General features: G+C 40.5%; 2 protein-coding genes across 5 annotated transcripts in view; one reads left to right on the plus strand and one right to left on the minus strand.

Annotated features, from left to right (window-relative positions):
- nkain4 (sodium/potassium transporting ATPase interacting 4) overlaps positions 1 to 8,333 on the minus strand; it is a 54,812-nt gene extending 46,479 nt beyond the window's left edge. The window contains exon 1 of one of the 3 annotated variants that reach the window (XM_037771468.1): positions 7,906 to 8,332. In XM_037771468.1, the coding sequence (XP_037627396.1) occupies positions 7,906 to 7,959 (54 nt within the window). In that variant the 5' untranslated portion in view covers positions 7,960 to 8,332. Of the gene's footprint in view, positions 1 to 7,905 lie in introns of all 3 variants that reach the window. The other 2 variants (XM_037771466.1, XM_037771467.1) reach the window with 2 other exon arrangements.
- Positions 8,334 to 17,615: 9,282 nt separating this feature from the next.
- The window catches only part of LOC119489849 (WAS/WASL-interacting protein family member 1), a 45,812-nt gene continuing 41,187 nt past the window's right edge, over positions 17,616 to 22,240 (plus strand). For both annotated transcript variants that reach the window (XM_037772766.1, XM_037772767.1), the window contains exon 1: positions 17,616 to 17,956. The gene's annotated coding sequence lies outside the window, so the exon portion shown is untranslated. The remainder of the gene's footprint in view (positions 17,957 to 22,240) is intronic.

Raw genomic sequence — 22,240 nt, forward strand, 5'->3', positions numbered from 1 at the left:
CTTCTTCACAATTAGCATAAAACCTGGCTGCTTTAATCTGTGTTGAACAAGCAAAGTCATACAAAAGTATAAATAAGCACATTTTGGATAGAGTTTGTGCCAAGTAAACCACTCGGCTGAATCTGACTGGTTGCTAGGTTGCATTTTGGGTGGGTCGTTTTTGTGGTGAGGTTAAAGGCTATGTATGTAAGAGGAGCTATCTTTAGAGTGTCCCCATGTTCAGCCCCCTGAGGTCCTCCACCACCACCACTCGTCTCTTTCCTCAGCACGCTATCTCAGATTTGCATCATACATTCCCATGTCTCCCTTTTGACAGGTTGGTTTTTATCTCCTGCGGGCTCCTCAGCATCTTATTGTATACATAAAGGTTTCCGTGGTAACAGCGCACCAGAGAGGAGGGAAAGAAAATGAAAGAGAGGGGAAAAAGGGGAAAGCTATACATAGAGATCTCAGGTCTCCAGGGTCATGCTCATAATTGGCCCAGAGTGAGAGGTCGAGCCGCCGACACCCATCCCCCCCTTTTTCTCTCTCTGTTTCTCTCCACCTTACTATCTGCATCTCCCCTAAATCTCCAGTGGCTCTGGCCCTGCTGATAAATCAGCCGGTGATCAATAATTCAAACGTATTCCCAGCAGGGGGAGAAAATGGGGAAGAAGATGTCGGAGGGGGAGTAAAAGAGAAAGAGAAAGGAAGATAAGACAAAGCCTCGTTGTGTTTTAACAAAGGGTACGCGTTAGGGGCGGAGCATGAACAGTCATTACGCATTCAAGCGGCGCTTCTCTCATCCCTGAGTACCCAGGTTGCATTAGGCTCTCAGGTGAGATGACGACACACTGGAGGGAGCTCCCAACAGTCTGAGCTGTGAGTTTGAATTCATTATTCAGTCACCTTGGCTTCCTGACCTACAACACACCATAAACACATTCCCTTAAACACTAAAGGCTGTTTGTTTAATCAACTTTTTTTTTTGATGGGGCTGCTATTTGTGGCTATAAGGCAAGGATCTGTCAGGGTCCACTATTCTGTGGATGAGGGTTGTTCAGGCATAGCAATCATCACAGTTCGGGTCAAGACCACAATCAGCGCTGAACACCGGGGGTCCATTTGACAGCACAAGTACAGCACTCACACATACACACACACACTGTACTTAATTATGTCAACCTGCGTGACCTTCAAAAAGAAAAGAATAAGGGCTCAGAGACAATGGAAGACAGGGTTAAGACCTTCATTTCTGAAATCACACAAACTACTGGAGCTTCTGTGGCCCACCGTCACATACTGTTAGAGCCTCCTGCCTTCAATCTCCCACTTTTACAACGTCGCTGGAAAGAAAACAAACATGAACACTCCTTTAAAAGGACTGGAAATTTAAAACATACTTTCTTTTAAGATTAGTTGATGTTATATATGATGATGACCTAAAGATCCGTCTTAAAATTGTCTTTTTTTGCTCATTGTCTGAGCAGCAGCTTTTAATCAATATTCATGTTATTTTAATTTGTCTGAACAGCAAATTTATAATGAATTAATCTAACTAGTTCCTGATGACAAGTAACAGAATTTCTTCCAATAGCTGTGTCCTTCTAAATGTTAAGCTGCTGAACCATTTCAGCCAGCAGGCTTCAGCAGGCTCGCCGACATGAGACGGCGCCTTGGGGACCCGGAGTAATATATGTGGCTTCCAGTAAGTGGGCTCGTATCAATTCAACATAGATTTCATTGCTTCGTTTTTCTTTATATCCTTGCTTAGACTAGCGTGTGGATTTATTTGTTTGCCTCTACTGCAGTAAACGTAATTGCTTCTCTTAGTAATAATGTAGGTTATACAGTATATGTCAAACCAGCGTCTGTACCCATAAATTCTACAAAATAAGAACTAGGGATCATTTTTTATTCGAAATTTGAACATTTTTTGACGACACATCACAGCATTTAGAAAAAGCGCTACACGAAGCTCACAAAACAACGGAGACTGTTTCCAGGAGACACTAAAAAGTGATGCACAATGCTAGGACATGCAGCGTTTGTTGTTGCCTTTTCTGGATTATCAAGATATTGAAGTTGTCGATCCGTCAGTGGTGGAAAATTACCTAAAATTTGTTTTTTGGCTTATTTTAACATTGTGATCGCATGACTCAGATATTATTGCAGATATCTAGCTGCTTATTATTATAATATCTAAATCATGAGATCACTACGATGGATAGCCGACTTCATTAACTTCATCAACCACTAACAAGTCGTGTGCATCACTTTTTAGTGTCCCTGGGAAACAGTTTCCATTGTGTTGTGAGCTTCTGAGTCATCAAATTGATGTTTTCGTGTTTATTCGCTTGTGTTGTGTCTATTTGCATCATGGGTTTTCTTAATTTGCAGTGTGTTGAGCTCTAAGGGCCACCATAGTAATGACCTGTTCAAATTCAAAATTTACAGTCAATAAGCGCGCCAGACCATTTGCCTTGTCCAACAGGGAGTGCTCTTAGAATTGCAATCAGCTTGACCTACTGCATGACCTATTGACCTATCAGTAAAGTAAGCTAATAAATAAAAATGGAAGAGGCCACTCACAATATAGTCAGCTAAGCCGTACTGATAGGATAATCATGACACCGAAGCATCTGAGAGGCAGTGTGTGGAAGTATTCTGGGTTCTGTTGTGCAGTGCATTACGCTATATACCGTATGGGTGACTTTATGAAAAGGTGACAGCCCATGCTTTGTACAAATGTCAATTACCAACATTAGCAACCGCTGTTACTTTGATTGCTCTTTCATTTTCTTTTTGTCATGAAGGCTGATGAGGCTACTTTGAGCTAAAACTTGGCTTCATAGTGTTGATCAATGCTCGCTGGGTTCCAGATAATCGACTATGAGTCGCCTCAGGCTAAGTGGTGTAAATCACAAACCCCACCCAAAATCCACATCTGACCAATACAGTCATCGGTGTGTCACCCTTATGTTGTAATGATAACTGTCTTTAAAACCCTAAGCACATACTGGTACAGCTCCATTTGAATCCACTTTCCAAAATAAGAAAAGAAGCCAACAAATAAATTGCTGCTGGCATCTGTGAATACACCTAGTTTATGGCCCATCTCCGTATGCAAGCTGTGTCTAACACACACAGACACCACATTTTGTATCTGCGTGGATAATTCAGATAGGGATGCTATCTTATTCTGCCACCATCTGTGCAAGCCAAAGCAAACAATAAAAAAAAAAAGTGTTTCTCCTCACAATGATTCGAATCACACAGTCCAGAGAGGCTTAATGAGAACCTACAGGCCCCGAGAGGCGAGGAAGACGAGGGTACAGAAACAGAGAGATAAAAGAGCTGTGTGACCATCCACTCTATTCCCGCTGGCCTATCTCCTCCATCAACCTGGCAGTGCCAAGGAAATACAGTTCATTATCATTGATCACACCGGACGCCACGCTCGCACGGACGCTCTAAAGAAGTTACACACATGCGCTCGACAAAACACCCACCAAAAGAGGCTCCCTAAACAGATGTCGTCGCTACTGATGCAATTGAAATCTTCGTGCTCTTGCCAAGAACAGCTTTCATATTTCACTAGTTACCAGGTTTTGATATATCACCTCTCGTGAGAACTAGCAAGACAGAACAGGATTATACAGTAGCAGTAACTCTCCGGCCTGATGGCATACAATGTTTTATTGCTATGCAATTTGCCCCAGCTGCTGTAATTATTCTTAATTACATCTGCGTGATGCATTAATATCAAAGCTGTGGGCAAAGACCTCATGTATGTATGTATGTGTGTGTCTTTCAGCACACATGTAGATTTGGTGAGGTGAGGGAGAGAGACAGCATGTTGATAGACATTCCAGCATCTCTGAGCTTGTGAATATTCAACAGGAAATTTGAATGTTAGTGCTTCCATAAAGCAAATGAGTTAGCAGTGAAAGCAGAGAGAAAGAAACAGCCTAAATCCTTTGTAATGTGTGGGAGATGACGTGATGCCTGCCTGCCAGGGGATAATGTCGCTCCTTCAGAGATAACGCTCTTCAGGAGGAGGCACTCCGCTTCTCCGCTAAAACTTTCTTGGAAGCACTTTGGTTGAACTCTTCCATCTCTGAAGCCTTCACTACAAAGATGGTATATTCTCTAGCTATGTCATCAAAAGAGGAGAGGGGGAAAGTGGGCAGCGTGATGCAAGATATTATACACACACACACACATAGAGCTTGTGGGTAGTCTGTTAGTTTTTAAGGGTGAGGATGAGGTAAAAACTTGCAGATCCCTGCTGCCTCTGTACTATGGATCACTCCACTGAAAGCACTATATATAGAAACAAACGAAGCCATCCACTGTGACAACATGGACGCCTTTTTCTCCTCATTGCTTGTGATCAAACAAAAACCCCTTCCAGCTCTTTCCTTCATTTCTCTCCTCTTGTCAAAGATGATAAAGCTGCACTTCCTCCCCTTCATACAAAGGCTGTAATCTTTCCCCAACTCCAGACCTACTAACCTATAACTCACAGGTCCGACTGCGCAGCTGTGTCCGTGTGTGAAATAGTGTCTGTGTCTCTGTTGAGGTTGCATCCGTCGGCGCAGTTATGGCCGGGCATTTTCAGGGTCAATGTTCAGTTCTGAGCTCATTACCCTTGTTCAGAGTGATTATGTGTGTGTCCCCGTCTGCCCTTTCCCGCAAAAAAACACCATGACCAAACGAAGAGGCCTCCTTCATCAATCACCCACTGTCCGTGCTGTGCCGCATTAACCATCAGCTCCATTCAGAACAGCATCCCCTCCTCATGGCCGGTCGCTGACATTCACAATATGTCTGGAAACAAGTCCCGTATCTGACCAATCGAAACGCTTCCACGCCGGGTCAGCTTCAGGTCAACACTTCAAACAACCAACCCGTCGAGACAAAAAACGAGCTCGCCTGTGTCTCGGAGTACAAACAAATCATTAGACAGACAGGGCTTCCTGCCAATGCTTCGCCATTCTCTGGGGCTGATCGGGGTTCTTCTGACAACGATCCAGCCCTACTGTCTGGACTAGTTATGCTGCACAGGGAAGAGGGAACAGAGGCGTTTCGATCAATACCGGCTCATTATGTGTTGCCTTCTGTCCCAGAGAGATGAGTCCCTCCGCTCGGCCTGTTGATGAGGAAAGCGCACCACAATTCAATTAGGGGGATGGCCGAGATGCCAAAAGAGGTTTGATCAAAGCACTCTGCCTGGCTAATTAGTGCACACGGCGGTTCACAGGGGCTATTTTTACATCTGAGGAGCAGAGTATGTTGTTTTGTTAATGGTAGTTTTACCCTGTAATCGACTGGGAATAACCTGGCTCATTGTCAATGCATAGGTTTCAGCCAGGGGAGAGAGTGGGGGCCCCTTGTGCTGCTTCCACACATGTATATTCATGTGCACACACATGCACATAAACACACAACCTGGTGACCTTTCCAAAGGTCATGCAGGGTTTAATGCAACCCCACTTTGCAGGTTAAACTAATCAGAAGTGTGCAGGTGTGTGCGAGTGTGTGTATGTCTGCAGACAGGAAGTGTCAGGTCATCCAGAAATAGTGCCGGGGGAAAATAAAGCTGTTTCCAGGAGTCTTCTGGGACTTTTTAGGCAGCCCCGCTGACAGCTTTATAAACCTCTTAACAAATGGTCGACCTCCTTCTCTCTAATGAGGCGAAGAGGTCCGAAGTCTGGGAAGGGAAAACAGGTGTGTCCCTCAAGGTGGGTTCACAGCCCTAGGTGTTTGTGTGTCATCAGAGAGGGAGACACAGTTTTAATAAGGGGGCTAGTGTAACCATTGTGAAGTTCCCTATTCCTCACTATTTAGTGAATTTACAGAGCTGAAACGTGACAGATGCACAGGCACAAATACACATCAGCACTCCATCGATTTTGAACATGAAGTGTGGGACGAGCAGCAGGATACGAGGGCCGAAGGTGGTAGGAAGTCTTTTTAAATGGCGACGAATGCTTGTCTTTATCTTTTTCTTCTGAAAAACGTTAAACTAAAGGCAGTAGTACATTTTGAATGAACAGCCTCTTGTATTTGTTCATGTATAAACCGGAGAAACCTGTAACTCTCAGTAACTCTGAGAGGGTCTTGAGATGTTGGCTTGTGTGAAGAATACATTATTAAATGGGAGGGGCGGTTGTTAGTAGTTTCTTTTTTTCTAACACAGTTATGACTGATGCCAGCTGCTACTTCCCATCAAATGCTTTCCTTTTTTCATTTGTGTTCCATTTTTCTTTATTTTCTGATTCACTCACGCACGATACAATATATCAGAACTTTCCCCATCTGACTCTTTGTCTCTGGAGAAGATTTTATTGCTCCCTTAGCTGTTAAAAGCGACATTTACTCGGGGGTGGAGGGGGGGGCTTATGGTGTGAGCAAGCTCCGTTTTAATACTGCCATAAATAACATCGTCACACCCTGTCAAGTAAACTCTACTCAGGGATAGTGGCAAAGGCGAGCTGGCCTGTGTGTCAACGGGAAGCATCATCTTGAGACTGCATGGCTGCCATCAGTAAAATGTCACAGTCCACACTTCAGTGATCAGAAACGGAAAAGCTTTTGAGGATCAACACCCCAAAATACAGCTGGTTTCGGTGCTTGATGAACAAATTCCTCTGATCTTAAGATCACAGAAGAGATTTATGTATTAGCAGACGTCTTAAATGTTTTAAATCACGAGGCAGCAGCGACTCTGGGTCTGAAATACAGAAACAGGCTTTGAACAAATAGCTGCTGCCTCACACAGCAAAACCACATGATACTTCAGGTATTACTATTTGAGTATATTTTAGGTCATTATTACAATATTCAAAACAGCAAATCCACACATTTGTTAAATGCACTTTCATCATGCATCACACAGCACACTGCCCACCACTGTGCCACTACTTAAGGCTGAGAAGAGCTTCCTAACACAAACAACAACACCATATGTTTTCTGTCACAACAGTGAATTTCCTCAAGGATCAAGAACATAAATGAACAACACTTCACTTACAGTGAAGTCACGAAACACAACATTTATCAGTCTGGGGGTTATGATTTCTATTCAAACAACAACTATCAACGCAAGTAAGAGGAGTGTATAGAGGAAATATGAATAGTGGAGAGTTGTTTTGTAATGTGTGGCTGCCACTTCTAGTGAGTTGCAGAAGTTTTAGGATGTACTGATATTTCTAAAAAACATGTCCTGTTATCAGTTTTTCCAACCTGTGATACTCTGCAAGCCTTCAACAAGCAGGGACTGAATTGGGAAAGAAAGCTTTTTAGGTTTTCGGCACCTACTGCTTGGAATAATGTACAATCTGATCTTCAACTTCAAAACTTAGTTATACCTTGAATGAGTTTAAGGCTCTGGTGAAATCACTGCAGTCCAGGTTGTCTGTGTGCAAAGTGTTTTTGTATGAGCAAGTTTTAATGTTGTTAATTTATGTGTTATCTGTTACTTTCACTATAACTGTCTTGCTGCTATCTTGGCCAGGTCTCCCTTGTAAAAGAGATCTTTGATCTCAATGGGACTAACCTGGTTAAATAAAGGACAATAATAAAATAAAGAACGTGCTGCCAAGTTAAAAGAGAGATTTCATTATAAAGTAATTTATCATACTGAAATATAACACTAAAAAGCACAGTTAAAACTTGTAAAAACAACAAGTAGAGAAGTAGTGGGTTAAAGGAGAGAGATTTCATTATAAAGTAATTTATCATACTGAAATATAACACTAAAAAGCAAAGTTAAAACTTGTAAAAACAACAAGTAGAGAAGTAGTGGGTTAAAGGAGAGAGATTTCATTATAGAGTAATTTATCATACTGAAATATAACACTAAAAGCACAGTGAAAACTTGTAAAAAACAACAAGTAGAGAAGTGTTAGGTCAACTCACCAACTGTAAAGTGCAAAGAAAGATGAGAGTGCATCGTCCGCTGCAGCAGCCCATTGTGAAGCAGCGGTGGAAACGTGACTCTGATCCGGGAGAAAAGGGACTTGGAAACGGGGTCGGAGGAGCTCTCGTTGTTGCCGACCAGACTCAGTCCTGATCCAGGCACCGGCGTCCCATTCTCGGTGCGTCTTTCTTTAGCTGAGCCAAAATAACCGGCTGCAGGATCGCCCTCGCTGCTGCTGCTCCGGGTCGGTTTGTTTGCCTCCTGCTCCTGCCGGCCGGTCGCACTGGAGGTGACTGGCTGGGTGGTTGAGAGCCGGTGTGTACAAGGAGGAGGAGGAGGAGGAGGAGGAGGAGGAAGGGGGTTGGGTGGGAGGTGGTGGTGGTGTTGGGGTAGTCAACCGTGGGCTGGGATGTGGCTGACTCTGGGCGTCAACTGGTTTGTGGAGGCTGTCTGTCTGTGGTGAGGGAGAGAAAGAAAGTGCGCGCCTGTTAATTCAAAAAAATGTATAACAGAGGCAATCAATTTATTGCCATGGTGACCGAATACATTCCAATTAAGCCGATTTAAAAGCAATTATAAGGCAAGGCAGCTTTATTTGTATAGCACATTTCAGCAACAGGGCAATTCAAAGTGCAAAAGAACATTAAAGGTCCCATATCATGCTAATTTTCAGGTTCATACTTGTATTTTGTGTTTCTACTAGAAAATGTTTACATGCTGTAATGTCCAAAAAACGCTGTATTTTCCTCATACTGTCAGCCTGACTATGCCTGTATTTACCTTCTCTGTCTGAAACGCTCCGTTTTAGCGCATTTCAACGGAATTACTACGGAATTGCAACAGGATTGCATTGCTAGGCAACAGTTTGGGTCCATGTTTACTTCCTGTCAGCTAATGACATTTACATACACTGCAACCAGGAATAAACTGGGACACATTTAGAATGTTTACGTTTAAAATTGTGTCAAGGGTCTAAATATTGTATATTCGTGACATCACAAATGGACAGAAATCCTGACAGCTTGTTTCAAATGCAGAGTTTCTGAATACGGGCTGTGTGTATTTCCCTGTGGATTGAGCGTTTTGATACTTTCACAGTGTTTATATAGGACTTAAGCCTGCTTTATAATAAAAAAAACATGAAAATCTCACTTTTTTATTATATGGCCCTTTAAGACATAATTAAAACAGTTATCAAAACATAAAAACAATAAAGATTAGAAAATAAAAACACGCTAAAAATAAAAGCTAGGATAGAAGCAAAAATAGAATATAACACACAAGAGTAAAAGCTCTAGTGCAGTATAAGATCATTACCTGTTTTAATAAAAGGCAGCAGCAAACAGGAAAGCTTTAAGCTTTGATTTAAAAGAACTCAGAGTTGGAGCTGGTCCTGCAGGTTTCTGGGAGCTTGTTCCAAATATTAAATTTTAATTTTAATATAAAAATTATAAACACAAATAAAGCCATTGAGCCAAGATTTCAGGCATTTATTTGAGGGGAAACGTTAAACATCCATATACTAGTGTTTGTTAACAACTCATTTCTCATTTTGAGGTTTAATGATTCAAAGGAGGGACACTGGGTTAAATGAGCTGCTGTTAATGCTGCTGCTGCTGCTGATGGAGGACAGGCGCCACCTGGTGGCTATATGATGAGAAGCACTTCTGACAAGTTCTTTAAAAAAAGAAACAAAAAAGCAGCAGTACAGGGTCATTATTCAAAATGGAAGCCAAGTTTTTTCTCAGTTATGTAATTTACAAACATCTCATTCCCATATTTAGACTCAGTTTGAGTGCTTTTACAAAAATAATCAAACCAAGATTCTCCCTTTATCTTGGGCACTCATGTAAAAGATAAATCTCAGTGAGGCACTTTTCTGGTTGAATTATTATTTTCTATTACTATTTTATGACAAGTTTCTTTTACGCACAACTCCTCCTCTCCAAATCCTTCTTGTCCTGCCTTTTCTCCACACAGACCTTTTGTTTGAATCTTGCCTCCTGGGTATAGCCACTGCTCCTGCTCGGTATGATATATAATAAGAAAAAAAAAAGAAAAAAAAAAAAGTAAAATATCTTAAAAGCAACTCTCTAAGTCACCCTCCTCCTCCTCCTCATCTCTCGCAGTGTATAGAGCAAGGGTGCACAAACTCTTCCCTTTGAGGGCCACAACTGGAACTCGATGGAGGGCCACGGGCCAAATTAAACACCTATTGTATTGTAGTGTTAAGATGCAAAATGGTACTAGGATCCCAAGTTCCCATGTATACTGCATTCAAAAAACTGCATGTTTTCCCCAAAACTGCATAGGAGTATCATAAAGTGGGCATGTCTGTAAAGTGGAGACTAGTGGGTACCCATAGAACCCATTTTCATTCACATATCTTGAGGTCAGAGGTCAAGGGACACCTTGACAAATGGCCATGCCAGTTTTTCCAAACCAATATTTAGCCCAACTTTAGAGTGTTAGCCTCCTTCCTGACAAGCTAACATGACAAGATTGGTATAATGGAGTCCTTCGGTTTTCTAGTTTCATATGATGCCACTATCTTCTAACCATAAACCCGAGCCGTGTACGGCCTCCAAAAGACAGTAAAATCGGTTGGGTCTTTTAATAGAAAAAAAAGAATTTGCTAACATCTGGTGGGCCAAATCAAACCTGATGGCGAGCCAACTTTGGCCCGCGGGCCCCACTTTGGGCAGCCCTGGTATAGAGGCAGGTCCCACCTCTCTCTCTCTCTTTCTCTCAACAGCTTGATAAATCTTTTACGCGTCTGCGGGCTGAGTGAGGGAACACTTCACATCTCATTTCATCACACACTCCTCCGCTCTGCTCCTTATGATGTACCTCCTCCTCTCTTCTCCTCTTCCTCTCCTCTTCCTCTCTCTCCTCTCCTCTCCTCTCTCCTCTCCTCTCCTCTCTCTCCTCTCCTCTCCTCTATCCTCCCCTCTCCTCTCCTCTCCTCTCCTCTCCTCTCCTCTCTCCTCTCCTCTCCTCTCCTCCTCTTTCCTCCTCTCTCTCCTCTCCTCTCCTCTCCTCGCCTCCTCTCCTCTCCTCTCTCTCTCCTCTCCTCTACTCTCCTCTCTTCTCCCACCTGCGTCCAGCCGAGGCCCAGGAGGAGCTCCTCCCACCGTCATCGCCAAAAATAACCTCAGGGTATTTATGGATGCCGAGGAGCAGGCACGAATTGGGCTTTTTTTTTTGTTTTTTTATATCGTTTGAGAAAAAAGGCAGTTCTTTCATCATGAGAGCTTACAACCTGAAAAAAACAAGAACCAAGATCAATTTGAAGTAACATCATCCCCCACCTGCATCTGTTTTCTCTGATGATTGATAGTTTGTCTGTGCTCCAGTACTTTATATTCAAGTCATATTCTCTTGTCTCAGATGCATTCTTATAGGCCTGTTATGTAATCTGTGCACAATCAGGTGATGCATCCTACTAAGTAGCTATACTATGAAAAACAAACTGGGTGTTTATGAGGAAATAGGAAACTCGTATAATGATTTCATAGAAAGTAGTGATATTGGTGAGCTTCTACAGGAGGAATAATTAAGATAGGATACGTAAAAATGCGCAATAGTGGTAGACCCTCAGGAGGGAATGGACTCTTGTTTTTGAAAATCTTTTTATTTTATTTATTATTTATTTTCTATATATTTATTTTCTGTTTATGTGTATCTTCATTTTGTTAGAGGTGCCATTTAACTGTTTAATTGTATGATTGATACTGTGAAGCTGTATATTGATTTTCGCCCTGTGAGAAAGGGAGAAGTTACAGTTTTTCTCAATTGTTTACACACAAATACTGGTACTTGACACACAATGACCACAACATGTAACTCATGCACCAACCCCCTGAACCAATTCTGCTAAACTACAAGCACAATTCCTGCTTTACACTCAAATTGCAGTTCTAAAACAAAACACTTTTTTCAAAACACTACACACAATTCTCTGCATTTGGCACAATTTTCATGAAGAAAATCTCGTTTTCACAAGGAACACACTGTCATTCAAAATTCTAAAGTCAATTGCCCTACTATGCACACTGACTCATCACATGGGCAAACACCTGTCACACAGTGTTACAATTAGCAATCAGTTGATGCTTTTTATGGCTGGATTCGACATGCTAAGCGATATTTCCCCCGCTGCTTGGCCAGGGAAAACATTGCTTGTGATGTGGATGAGGTGCTGTGGCCAGACCGAAACAGAAGAGAGGATGCAGCATAGTTTTTTTTTTCGTTTTTTTTAAAGTAACTGTATACAGTAAATTCTTCTGTTGTTTTGTATGTAGACCACTGTATGTGCAACTTTGTGTTGGTTGGGATGTACACTGTGTACATAGTTTTTGTGGGGAAAATAAAATATATTTGTTACCGTGTATTTGTGTGTTCTGAGTATAAAAACAATATTCTAAAATATTTTACAACACACTTATGTATGTACTGTCTGTAGTAAGTGTAACACTGAACAAAAAAAAGGCCTAAGTCATTATGATGAATGGAGAAGAAGTGTTTTCCATTCATCATAGTGTTTTACATTGAGCACATCAGTGTTCAACTGGTTCTTATAAATGTCTATTCATATGATGGTTTGTGTGTGTCATTTGAAAACAAAATACCATTTTGAGAAGAAATAACATTGATTTGAATGTAAAGTTTCATTTTGCAGGAGAATTGAGGGGTTTTGCCCATTGTGTGTGTGTTTTTTGATTTGTGTATAGAGTTCTGAGAGTATGAGGCATGCTTTCAGAAAATGTGTGTAAACAATCGAGAAAAACTGTAAGAGAGAACGGGTGGGTGTGTGGGGTATGTTATGTTTGTTAAAGTAAATCCTCTATTGAATATATTGCATAATAATGATGATGTTTGTATAAGAAAAAAAACCAATAAAGACATTGTTAAAAAAAAAAAAAAAGTAGCTATACTATAATTTATGTTACATGTGGGTCTCTGGCTGTTAATGGAAAGCTATAGCCAGTTTAGCCATTTATGGGTTGTATTCTTTTTGACTAAACAATCACAACTCAAGGTCCACTTACCAGCTTTTTTCCTGGAGCTTTTCAAACCGTATCATACCTTCTCCTTCAGCAAATGGAGTTTGCTCAGGTGTGTGTGTGCTCAAGGTCCACTTGCTACCTATAAAACCAACAACAAAGAGAAGTCAAGACAAAGAGTTCAACAATGATGACAAAGGCAATGTGATACAGTTTAAGAGCTCTGGGAAAAACTTGAGTTGGGATTGTTTTATCAATGTATTATTCAAGGTCAAGAGAGAACCAGGGTTATTATAGTAAACTAAAATGAAAATAAGCAGTGAAAAATATTTTTAATAAATAAAATTAAAAAAATATAAATAAATAGAAGTAAAACTAAACTAAAACAATATTTCCCGGCTAAAAACTAGTAAAAGATATAAGAAAAATTAACCTAAATTCATTTTTTTTTGTTTTAATTGTGGCCATTATAACACAGTTCTTCAACCATGTATTTTGTATGTAGCAACATACTTCTGGGACATTATACCTGGCCCTAACAAAAACAAACTAAAACTACTATAAAACTAAAACTAAATATATAAAAACTAAACCTTTCTGAAAAACTTAAACTAAAATTAGCGAGCATACTCCAAAAACTAACTAAAACTAAACTAAAATGCAATTCTGATGAAAAGTAAAAACTGAAATAAAATAAAAACAAATTAAAAATTCAAAACTATTATAACCTTAGAGAGAAAATATGTGTTTAACCTTATATTCTGCTGGTTTCAATAATGATGCTGTGTGAAATATTCACATCCAGTGTGACATCGAATGGAAATATTCATCATTCTACACACATTTCACACCAAATTCAGGCAAATGGAAATGTTTAAATAGCTACAACTACAATGCATAGCTGCATAACATGAGTTTATGAAGATGGACGCACCAACATGTCGTTAAATGTAGGAACTATTTTTTGTGTGTAGTCAGTGGCATTAACCAATTTTTTTCAACGGCTGTCATGTTTTACTGTTACACATGAACCCAGTAAGTGCTCGAGCTGCTAGTAGAATACATTAGTGACTGTCCTGCACGTCTTTTGCACACATGAAGCTCATTCATTCACAACTGCATTTCTTATGAGGACATGTTTTCTGAATGTGTGCCATAAAAAATGTCTGTGCGTGTGAGTGTATGTGGGTTGTTGGGTGGGAGGGAGTCTGAGAGAGAAGAGCCGAGGCTGAAATAAGGTCACTGTTATAGTTCTATTAGAAACCTTGATGGAAGTTCTCCTTGTGTTCCCATTTTGCCCAACACCTCCTTATCGACTCACTCTGTGTGTGTGTGTGTGTGTGCGTGTGTGTACGTGTGTGTGTGTGTCCAGAACACTTCTTTCATGACAAGTGTGTCCAGGCCCTCGGGGGCTGCTGTTCTCCACAAAGACACTAATGTGAAGTGACAGGACAGCCAGTGGTGAGCTGCTCTGAGGGGACCTGCATTGTGGAGGAGACCCAAGAGTCTGGCTAGTAGGTGGACAACAATAGAGAAAAGACCTCAAAAGGACAAGGCTTTTTCTCTCTCTGAAAGCGTCTTAGGCTGCCGCTTCTAGTTCCCACTCTTTCTCTGTGTTTCTCTTTTTCCCTTTGCACATGATTTTGGCGCTCAAACACCCCAATGTGAAAATTCAGTCTGTTTCACTATTATCTAACAGCCAATTCCTCAATTGTGAGGCGTGTGACGGAGACGTGAGAGCAAAATAGATTGCATCCTTTTCTTACACTCACAGCAGCCTGAATGACTTCCCCCAAATAATTGTGGTGAAACAGTAGTTTGCTTACACCACAGGCTTACAAAAGACGCCATTAGTCAGGCTGAAATGCTGTATGTCACCTGGGGAGCTGCTGCGCAACAGAGACAACACACAATATTTTGCATTGGTGCACCTACTGTGGCAAATAATACATCATAAACTAACCAGCTAAATGAGCTGCTCTCCTTCAGCTCTTGCATTTATCAACACAAACTACCCTATGTAGCTGCAAAGTACAGCCACCACTGGCTGTACCCACAAGCACATGAATGCTTTCTTTATATAGGCCCATGCTCATAAAAGTTTAAGATTATGCATGCGCCCTTGGAGGCAGAGTCTCATCTGATTTCTCTTCACTATTTTGCCATGAAGAGAGTTTCCAGACTCGATGAAGAATAAATACAGAGGCTATTATGAGGAGCATGTCAATAATTTATAATGGGATTATGCTTTGGTGAAGAAATTCTGGTCCCCAGAATCACTTTTGAAGAGTTGGTGTTATTCCACCGTTGGCCGCTTGGAGGCACTCGCCTGTGAGGTCAGTTTTAATTGAATGGTGCCTTCACAGGTGTGTCAAGCCAGACACAGGCTGGGACAATACCGGATGTTAGGTAGGTTTCCTACAAAGTAAAAGCACATCATTAGTTGGACGCTCCTTGATTATAAATATAGCCTAGTGTGCAACTGTGAAAATTAATTTTGTGAAAGGCTTTCTTCTTTGCTCTATTTGATCAAAAGAATTGCTTAACCTAAACAATATTTACTAGATAGTGTTTATATAATTTAGTATAGATTATACAGTGTGGAACAAGTTACCCCCTGATATACACACTGTCACTGACCTTTTTAAATCTAAACTCAAGACTTTTCTATTTAGATTGGCTTTTAATACCTAGTAGTGCTGGGACATTTTTCCTTTTTTTTATGTACCTTTTTATGATTTTATGATATGTTGTGTTTTTATTCCTGTTATTTCTTGATGTTAATGTAAAGCACTGTGGGTACCTTTTGGTCATTGTAAAGGGCTATACAAATACATGTTGATTGATTGATTGATACAGTGTATTCATAGTAATAACAGAATATTTTAACCTAAACACTATCTACCAGCCTAGTGATGATCTAGATATTATTTAAGTTAGAGTCTATAGTCTAGATCAATAAATTGGATATAGGGGGAAAAGAACAGTGAAATCAGAGCAAGAAGCTCCCTGAACCAGACAAGCTGAGAAGTTGAGGCAGATAATATTAATTTATGAGGTGGTTGATATCATTACAGTCCATGGTTGATATCTATATATACGGTCTATGGTATATGCATAAACTGTAGTATAAATCAAAAACAAATTAGGACTTATAAGGCATGTGATAACATAAACATTTTACCAAATGTATGCAGCCTAATTAATTAACATGGCTCTTACAAACTTTATCTCAGCCAAAGATATGTATAATAACAATATTTCTCCAAACAAAGTGTTTGACATATCAGATGATTTAAATAAAAAAAAAAGACAGTTTATTCATATGAAATGTACCTGTATATCAATGTTAGCTAGGCTATTTCTGAGTAGGCTACAGTATCTGCCAATAGCTCAAGATTTTGAGCAGGAGAGCTAACGTTAAAATAGCAAATATATTAGTACATTTCTCTAGCTTAGTGTGCTAATATGTGAAACAGGTTGTTTGGCAAATGAGTCTATATAAGTCTTTGCAAATAATTAAATGCGTTTTAAAAAAAAGCCTCCACACTAACTTGACCATACATTGACATTAATGCTAAACAACTAGTTAACGCTAACTTGACCATACATTGACATTAAAGGTCCCATATTGTAAAAAGTAAGATTTTCATGTCTTTTTTATAAAAAGCAGGTTTGAGTGCTTTATAAATACTGTGAAAGTATCGAAGCGCTCAATATACGGAGAAATACACACAGCCCGTATTCAGAAATTGTGCGTTTGAAACAAGCCGTTAGGATTTCTGTCCATTTGTGATGTCACGAATATACAATATTTAGACCCTTGACACATTTTAAACGTAAACATTCTAAATATGTCCCAGTTTATTCCTGGTTGCAGTGTATGTGAATGACATCAGCTGACAGGAAGTACACATGGACCCAAGCCGTTGCCTAGCAACGCAATCCTGTTGCAATTCCGTCGTAATTCCGTCAAAATGAGCTAAAACGGAGCGTTTCAGACAGAGGGTAAATACAGGCATATTCAGGCTGACAGTATGAGGAAAATAAAGTTTTTTTTTTAACATTACAGCATGTAAACATATTCTAGTAGAAACACAAAATACAAGTATGAACCTGAAAATGAGCATAATATGGGACCTTTAATGCTAAACAACGGAGTATTAGGGCCACTTTGAGGAAAACAAAAGAAATCTGAGATTTCGAGACTAAAGTCGTAATATTATGAGAATTAAGTCATAATATAATAAAGTAATAATTTTACCTATTATTTTCTTTTTTTCTCGTAAAATTATGACTTTATTCTCGTAATATTACAACTTTTTTTCTTGTAAAGTTATGACTTTATTCTCGTTATATTACGTCATTTTTTCTCTTAAAAATATGACTTTATTCTCGTAATATTCTGACTTTATTCTGTAAATCTCAGATGTTTTTTTCCCTCAATGTGGCCCTAATACTCCGTCGTACATGTTCTAGTAGAAACACAAAATACAAGTATGAACCTGAAAATGAGCACAATATGGAACCTTTAATCCTTTATCATAGTTTTTCTCACTTTTTGTACTGCAAACATGACTGATATCACCTTTCATTTTCTGTTTTATTCTGAAAGCTTTCACCGGAAACCCTCCGTGTTACTCTGTCTGTCTTGACAGTGGTTTCAGTCACATGGTTGCTGCCTCACCGAGAGAGCTGATGGAGCCAGATGAGAGAGGCAGGCAGGAGGCGAGCCCCTCCGGTTGCGCGTCAGCATCCCCTCAAATAGGAATCCGCTGCTGCTGTCACTTCTGCTCTACATACTGAGAGACGGACGACTGTAAAAAACCCCCCGAAACAACCATCTACAATTTGCACTTGTGCATGCAGCTGTTTTAATGCATGTGATGCCAAAGAAGAAGAGCAGCAAGGGGAGGCTGTGGTGAGGAAGGAAGGCTGGAGCTTTTTGCAAAGAAATGATAGTGAGGAGGATCAAGGCGCGCTGTCCCAGGAGAACTCATCTGAAGAGCAAGAGGATGCTCCTCTAACGAACTGGGGGGGCTGAGTGAGTATACATCCTAATCTCCATCTCTCCATCATTTTGCTTCCACTTTGATGACATCTGGACATCCCTCTTTATCACCTCTGAATCCCCCACACCCCTCCCTCCTCTACTCGATCACACCTGTCTGATCAATCATTCATGGGCTTCTTAGTAAAGTGCAGCATAACCGGTTGGTCAGTGATGTGTGAAAAGTTGCCTTGCTATTTGTGCACTTTTAACCCTGCAAAACTTAATGCATGCACGCATCAAGGTTTAATACCATGCAGACATCAGTGCGTTATAGGAGGTCGATGGTGTGTTCCCTTTAAAGTTTTTGATTAGAGTGAACATGTGTTGCACACTGTGGCCACTGTGCCTGTGCAAGGCTAATTAATAAAAGGCTTTGTGAGGGACTCTCCTATCACAGGCACTCATCATTAATCCGCTGATGGCCCTGAGGGCGTGGGGTTTGCTGTATGTGATGATAAGAGAAAAGGCACCAGTCCTACTTACACAGCAGGGCTGATTAATTATGGACTCAGAACTGATGAACTCAGAGAGACTGTGAGGTGACACAGACATGTCAAACAGAAACAGAGGCTTTTTTAATAGCATTTTTTTTTATTTTCAGCATTGATTGGTGACATTGAGGATGATTTTTTTTTTTACCAAAATACAAGTTCTGTTTGTTAAGATACATTGTCCAGCTTTAAATGATTGCTGAGCGATATAGAAAGCAGTTTTAAAATCCTTGCCACAACTATATATATCTAAACCAGTCTGTGATGGTTTCCTCACCTGTAATGATCTTGGGAGTGGAAGCGCTCGCTGTGCTGCCTGAATGTGTGGGTGTGAGTAGAACTTCTCCAGAAAGGCTCAGTGCATGTAGATGAATGAAATCCACTTACTATGCAGCAAGGGTTCCCATCTCCAGTGCGTGCGCCTATATGTGTGTGTGTGTATTTCACCTCATTACACTCATTGTGTTGACTTAAGCAGGAGGGTCACCCCTGAGGGCCCGTTCTCCTGCCTTATTGAGGAGCGATGCCCTGAATTACACCACACTCACTCACGCTGATTGCAGAAGTACAGGAGGAGCACACTGGGAGGATTTGACTGAAACGTCACTGAATGTGATGTATGTTTCCTGGCACGGATAAGTAAGTCGATGCATTACACAATCGCCTAGTTGTCCCCCACTCACTACAAGTGCGTTTCGTCGAGAGGTGCTTAACTCTTGGATCTCGTGTATTTCAAATTTGCGATTGAGCTCCAGGTCTGGTTCGAATTCTGGGCAATTATGTTCACAGCCTGCCCACGCACACTTTGTACAGGAGCTCCTCTATTCTTGGTTGTTCTACAAACTGACAAAAGAAAACTCTCTCCCTCGCAGCCTGTGTACTGCATTTCTCCTGAGGCGTTCTCAATATTCTCCCCGTGTATGTATTAAACATCAAGCATGTCGAACTGCAGGCGCGGGGCCGAGCACTTTAAGGCAGAGTCAGCCTTCTGTGGAGGGTGACAGAACAGTCAGATGGCCCCCACAGGGCAGAGAACAATTCCTGCTGCTGATGCACCCAAGGCGACAGGACTGGAGCGCTGCTTCCTCCTCCCGTCTCCCCTACCCTCCCCTCCCCTCCCTTGTCATCCACCCTCCATCCCCATCATCCCTTCCCACCTTCATCTCATAGAGATAAACACGCTCTCTCTCGGGTTCACTAGCACACCTGCACTACAGCTCCTGTGCTCTGTCTGCCTCCCCCTTCGTCTCCCACTCATCATACATGCATACACACATGAAACATATTGCCTCTTCCTTTAACACACGTGCAGATGTGTGCCTCTCACACACGGCATCACTATACTTCCCCATTCACATTAGCATACCTTCTTACTGAGGGTGTAACGATACGTCGGTCTGGATCGATTTATCAATTGAATCCAATATCCAATCGATGCAAAGTGAAAACAAACATACGTATCGTTATCTTTAAGATACGCCTTTATTTTGAAATTCTTAACTGATAAAAAAATTTGCACTTAAACATGGGAAATGTGGGACTTTATAGGAGGTCTATTTTTATTATTTTTATTAAAAAAAATAGAATGCATTTCATTTAAATGTCTGGAAGAACGCAGTAAAAAAAAATTAAAATCGTAATGTAGTTGCTTTTTGTGAGTTGGTGTAAATGTAACCGTGTTAAATATACTTGAAATATGATATCCTCTCATATCGATCGCATGCCCCTGAATTGAATCGAAATTGTATCGTGGCAGACTTTGTGATATCAGCAAATATCGTATCGTTGTCCAAAGGATCAGTATAATATCGTACTGTGATGAAACTGGTGATTTACACCCCTATTTCTTAAATCCGCAATCATGCATACACTCTTGCCACTTTATTAGGTCCACATGTACAATCTAATGCAATCCAATACAAGATGTTCTGCCATAAAGTCTACTTTTATGATGCCTGTAATGGTCATTTTTTTTGACACTGTCGGAGAGATTGATTTATATGTTTTACCATTGAGGTCATAGTTAGTAGTGGTGTTGTACTGGACTGCATTATATTGGGAGGTGTTTCTAATATTCTGCCTCCTTCATGTAAGTAAATAGGGAGGACAACAAATTACACCTCTCAATATAATGTAATCCAGCACAACACCACCTTTAAAGGAACAGTATGTAACATTAAGGGGGATCTATTGGCAGAAATGAAATACGATATTAATAAGTACGTTTTCATTAATGTATAATCCCCTGAAACTAAGAATGGTTATGTTTTCGTTGGCTTAGAATGAGCCGTTTATATCTACATATGGAGACGCCATGTTTCTACAGTAGCCCAGAATGGACAAACCAAACACTGGCTTTAGATACCTCCATTCGCGTTTTTGCGTTTTTACGTTTTTGCGTTTTTGCGTTTTTGCGTTTTTCCGTCAGGAACCATAGTTTTCCTTCACGCTTGGCACACGGGAGAAGTTCAATAAGGTCTCAGATGGTTGCAATCTGCAACCTCACCCCTAAATGCCGCCAGATCCTACACATTGCAGCTGTCACTATGACCTCAGTAATATACATAAATTACTATTTTTTAACATGTTAACAAAAACTGAACATTATAAACTTAGTAAAGGTAGCATTTATGGCAGAGCTGTTGAATTGAAATACAATGTATTATACAGGTGTACCTAATAAAGTGGCCACTGAGTGTAACTAGCCTTTACTCTCTTATACAAGCTATCACAATGTCCTACACATGGTACTATTCTCTCTTACACATACAGCTATATTATATATATATATATATATATATATATATAATATAGCTATATGGAAAGTTGCAAGTAGAAGCGAATAGAAACAAATTACGACTCTACTTTGTAAACATACAGAAACAAGACGTAAAAAGAGCGAAAGTTGAGGAAAATAATAGAAAGAACTGGGTTTTCTGGTACGTTTTGAGGTCAGCCAGATTCTGAGTTGTCATACAAACCTTTGCGTAGGCTCACTCTTTGCACACATAGTCGATGCGTACGTACAGCATAATATATGTAATATACAGACGCTACGCTGGCTGTTTTGGGACAGTAAACAGGGACAAACACACAAGAGAAAATGTGTAAAACAGAATGATATTGTATCTAAGAGAAAATGACAGCATATGTTATTATGAATAGCTTTGTGTGAGAGAGAGAGTTTAATTGAATAGTATTGCACTCTCAGTTCCTGGTTGGCTTACGGCTCTTAAAAACCATGAAGTGGAGAACAATCAGATAAATCACTCTGCCGATGACCTTGCTATTGTTCTAGCAAAACTTTGGTGAATTTAAAGTTGTCCTTAAACGCTCTGTGGCTTGATTTAAATTCTCCTTGAAGCCTTAACAGTGCTAGAAAATGCCACTTAGGTGGTACAGGCTTTTTCAAGAAAGGCTGTGAGTCAATCAGAAACTTAGAATTTAAACTGCCTATACCTGTCCAATGAAACTATACCTTCTTTTTCTAATAATCACTAATATTTCCCACCACATGCACAGTAATTTTCTCTCACACACAGTCAATACCGCTTTCTTTTATACTCACACACACCAGGCTGTTCTCATACACTGTTCGTAGCTACGAAAAGCAATACACTATAATTTGTATATCACCCACGTAATCAATTCGTACGTAATCTACGTAATCGTGAGCCAGGACAGGTGACGTAGATTAAGGGCGTCAAAGTCCGCAGAGGGAGGTGGTCGTGGTGGATCTAAAAACACCAGACTTTCACCCAGAAGAATGCTGTTTGTGTCTCGT

The sequence above is a fragment of the Sebastes umbrosus genome, chromosome 6 (assembly GCF_015220745.1).
Source record: "Sebastes umbrosus isolate fSebUmb1 chromosome 6, fSebUmb1.pri, whole genome shotgun sequence".
NCBI classification, from domain to species: domain Eukaryota; kingdom Metazoa; phylum Chordata; class Actinopteri; order Perciformes; family Sebastidae; genus Sebastes; species Sebastes umbrosus.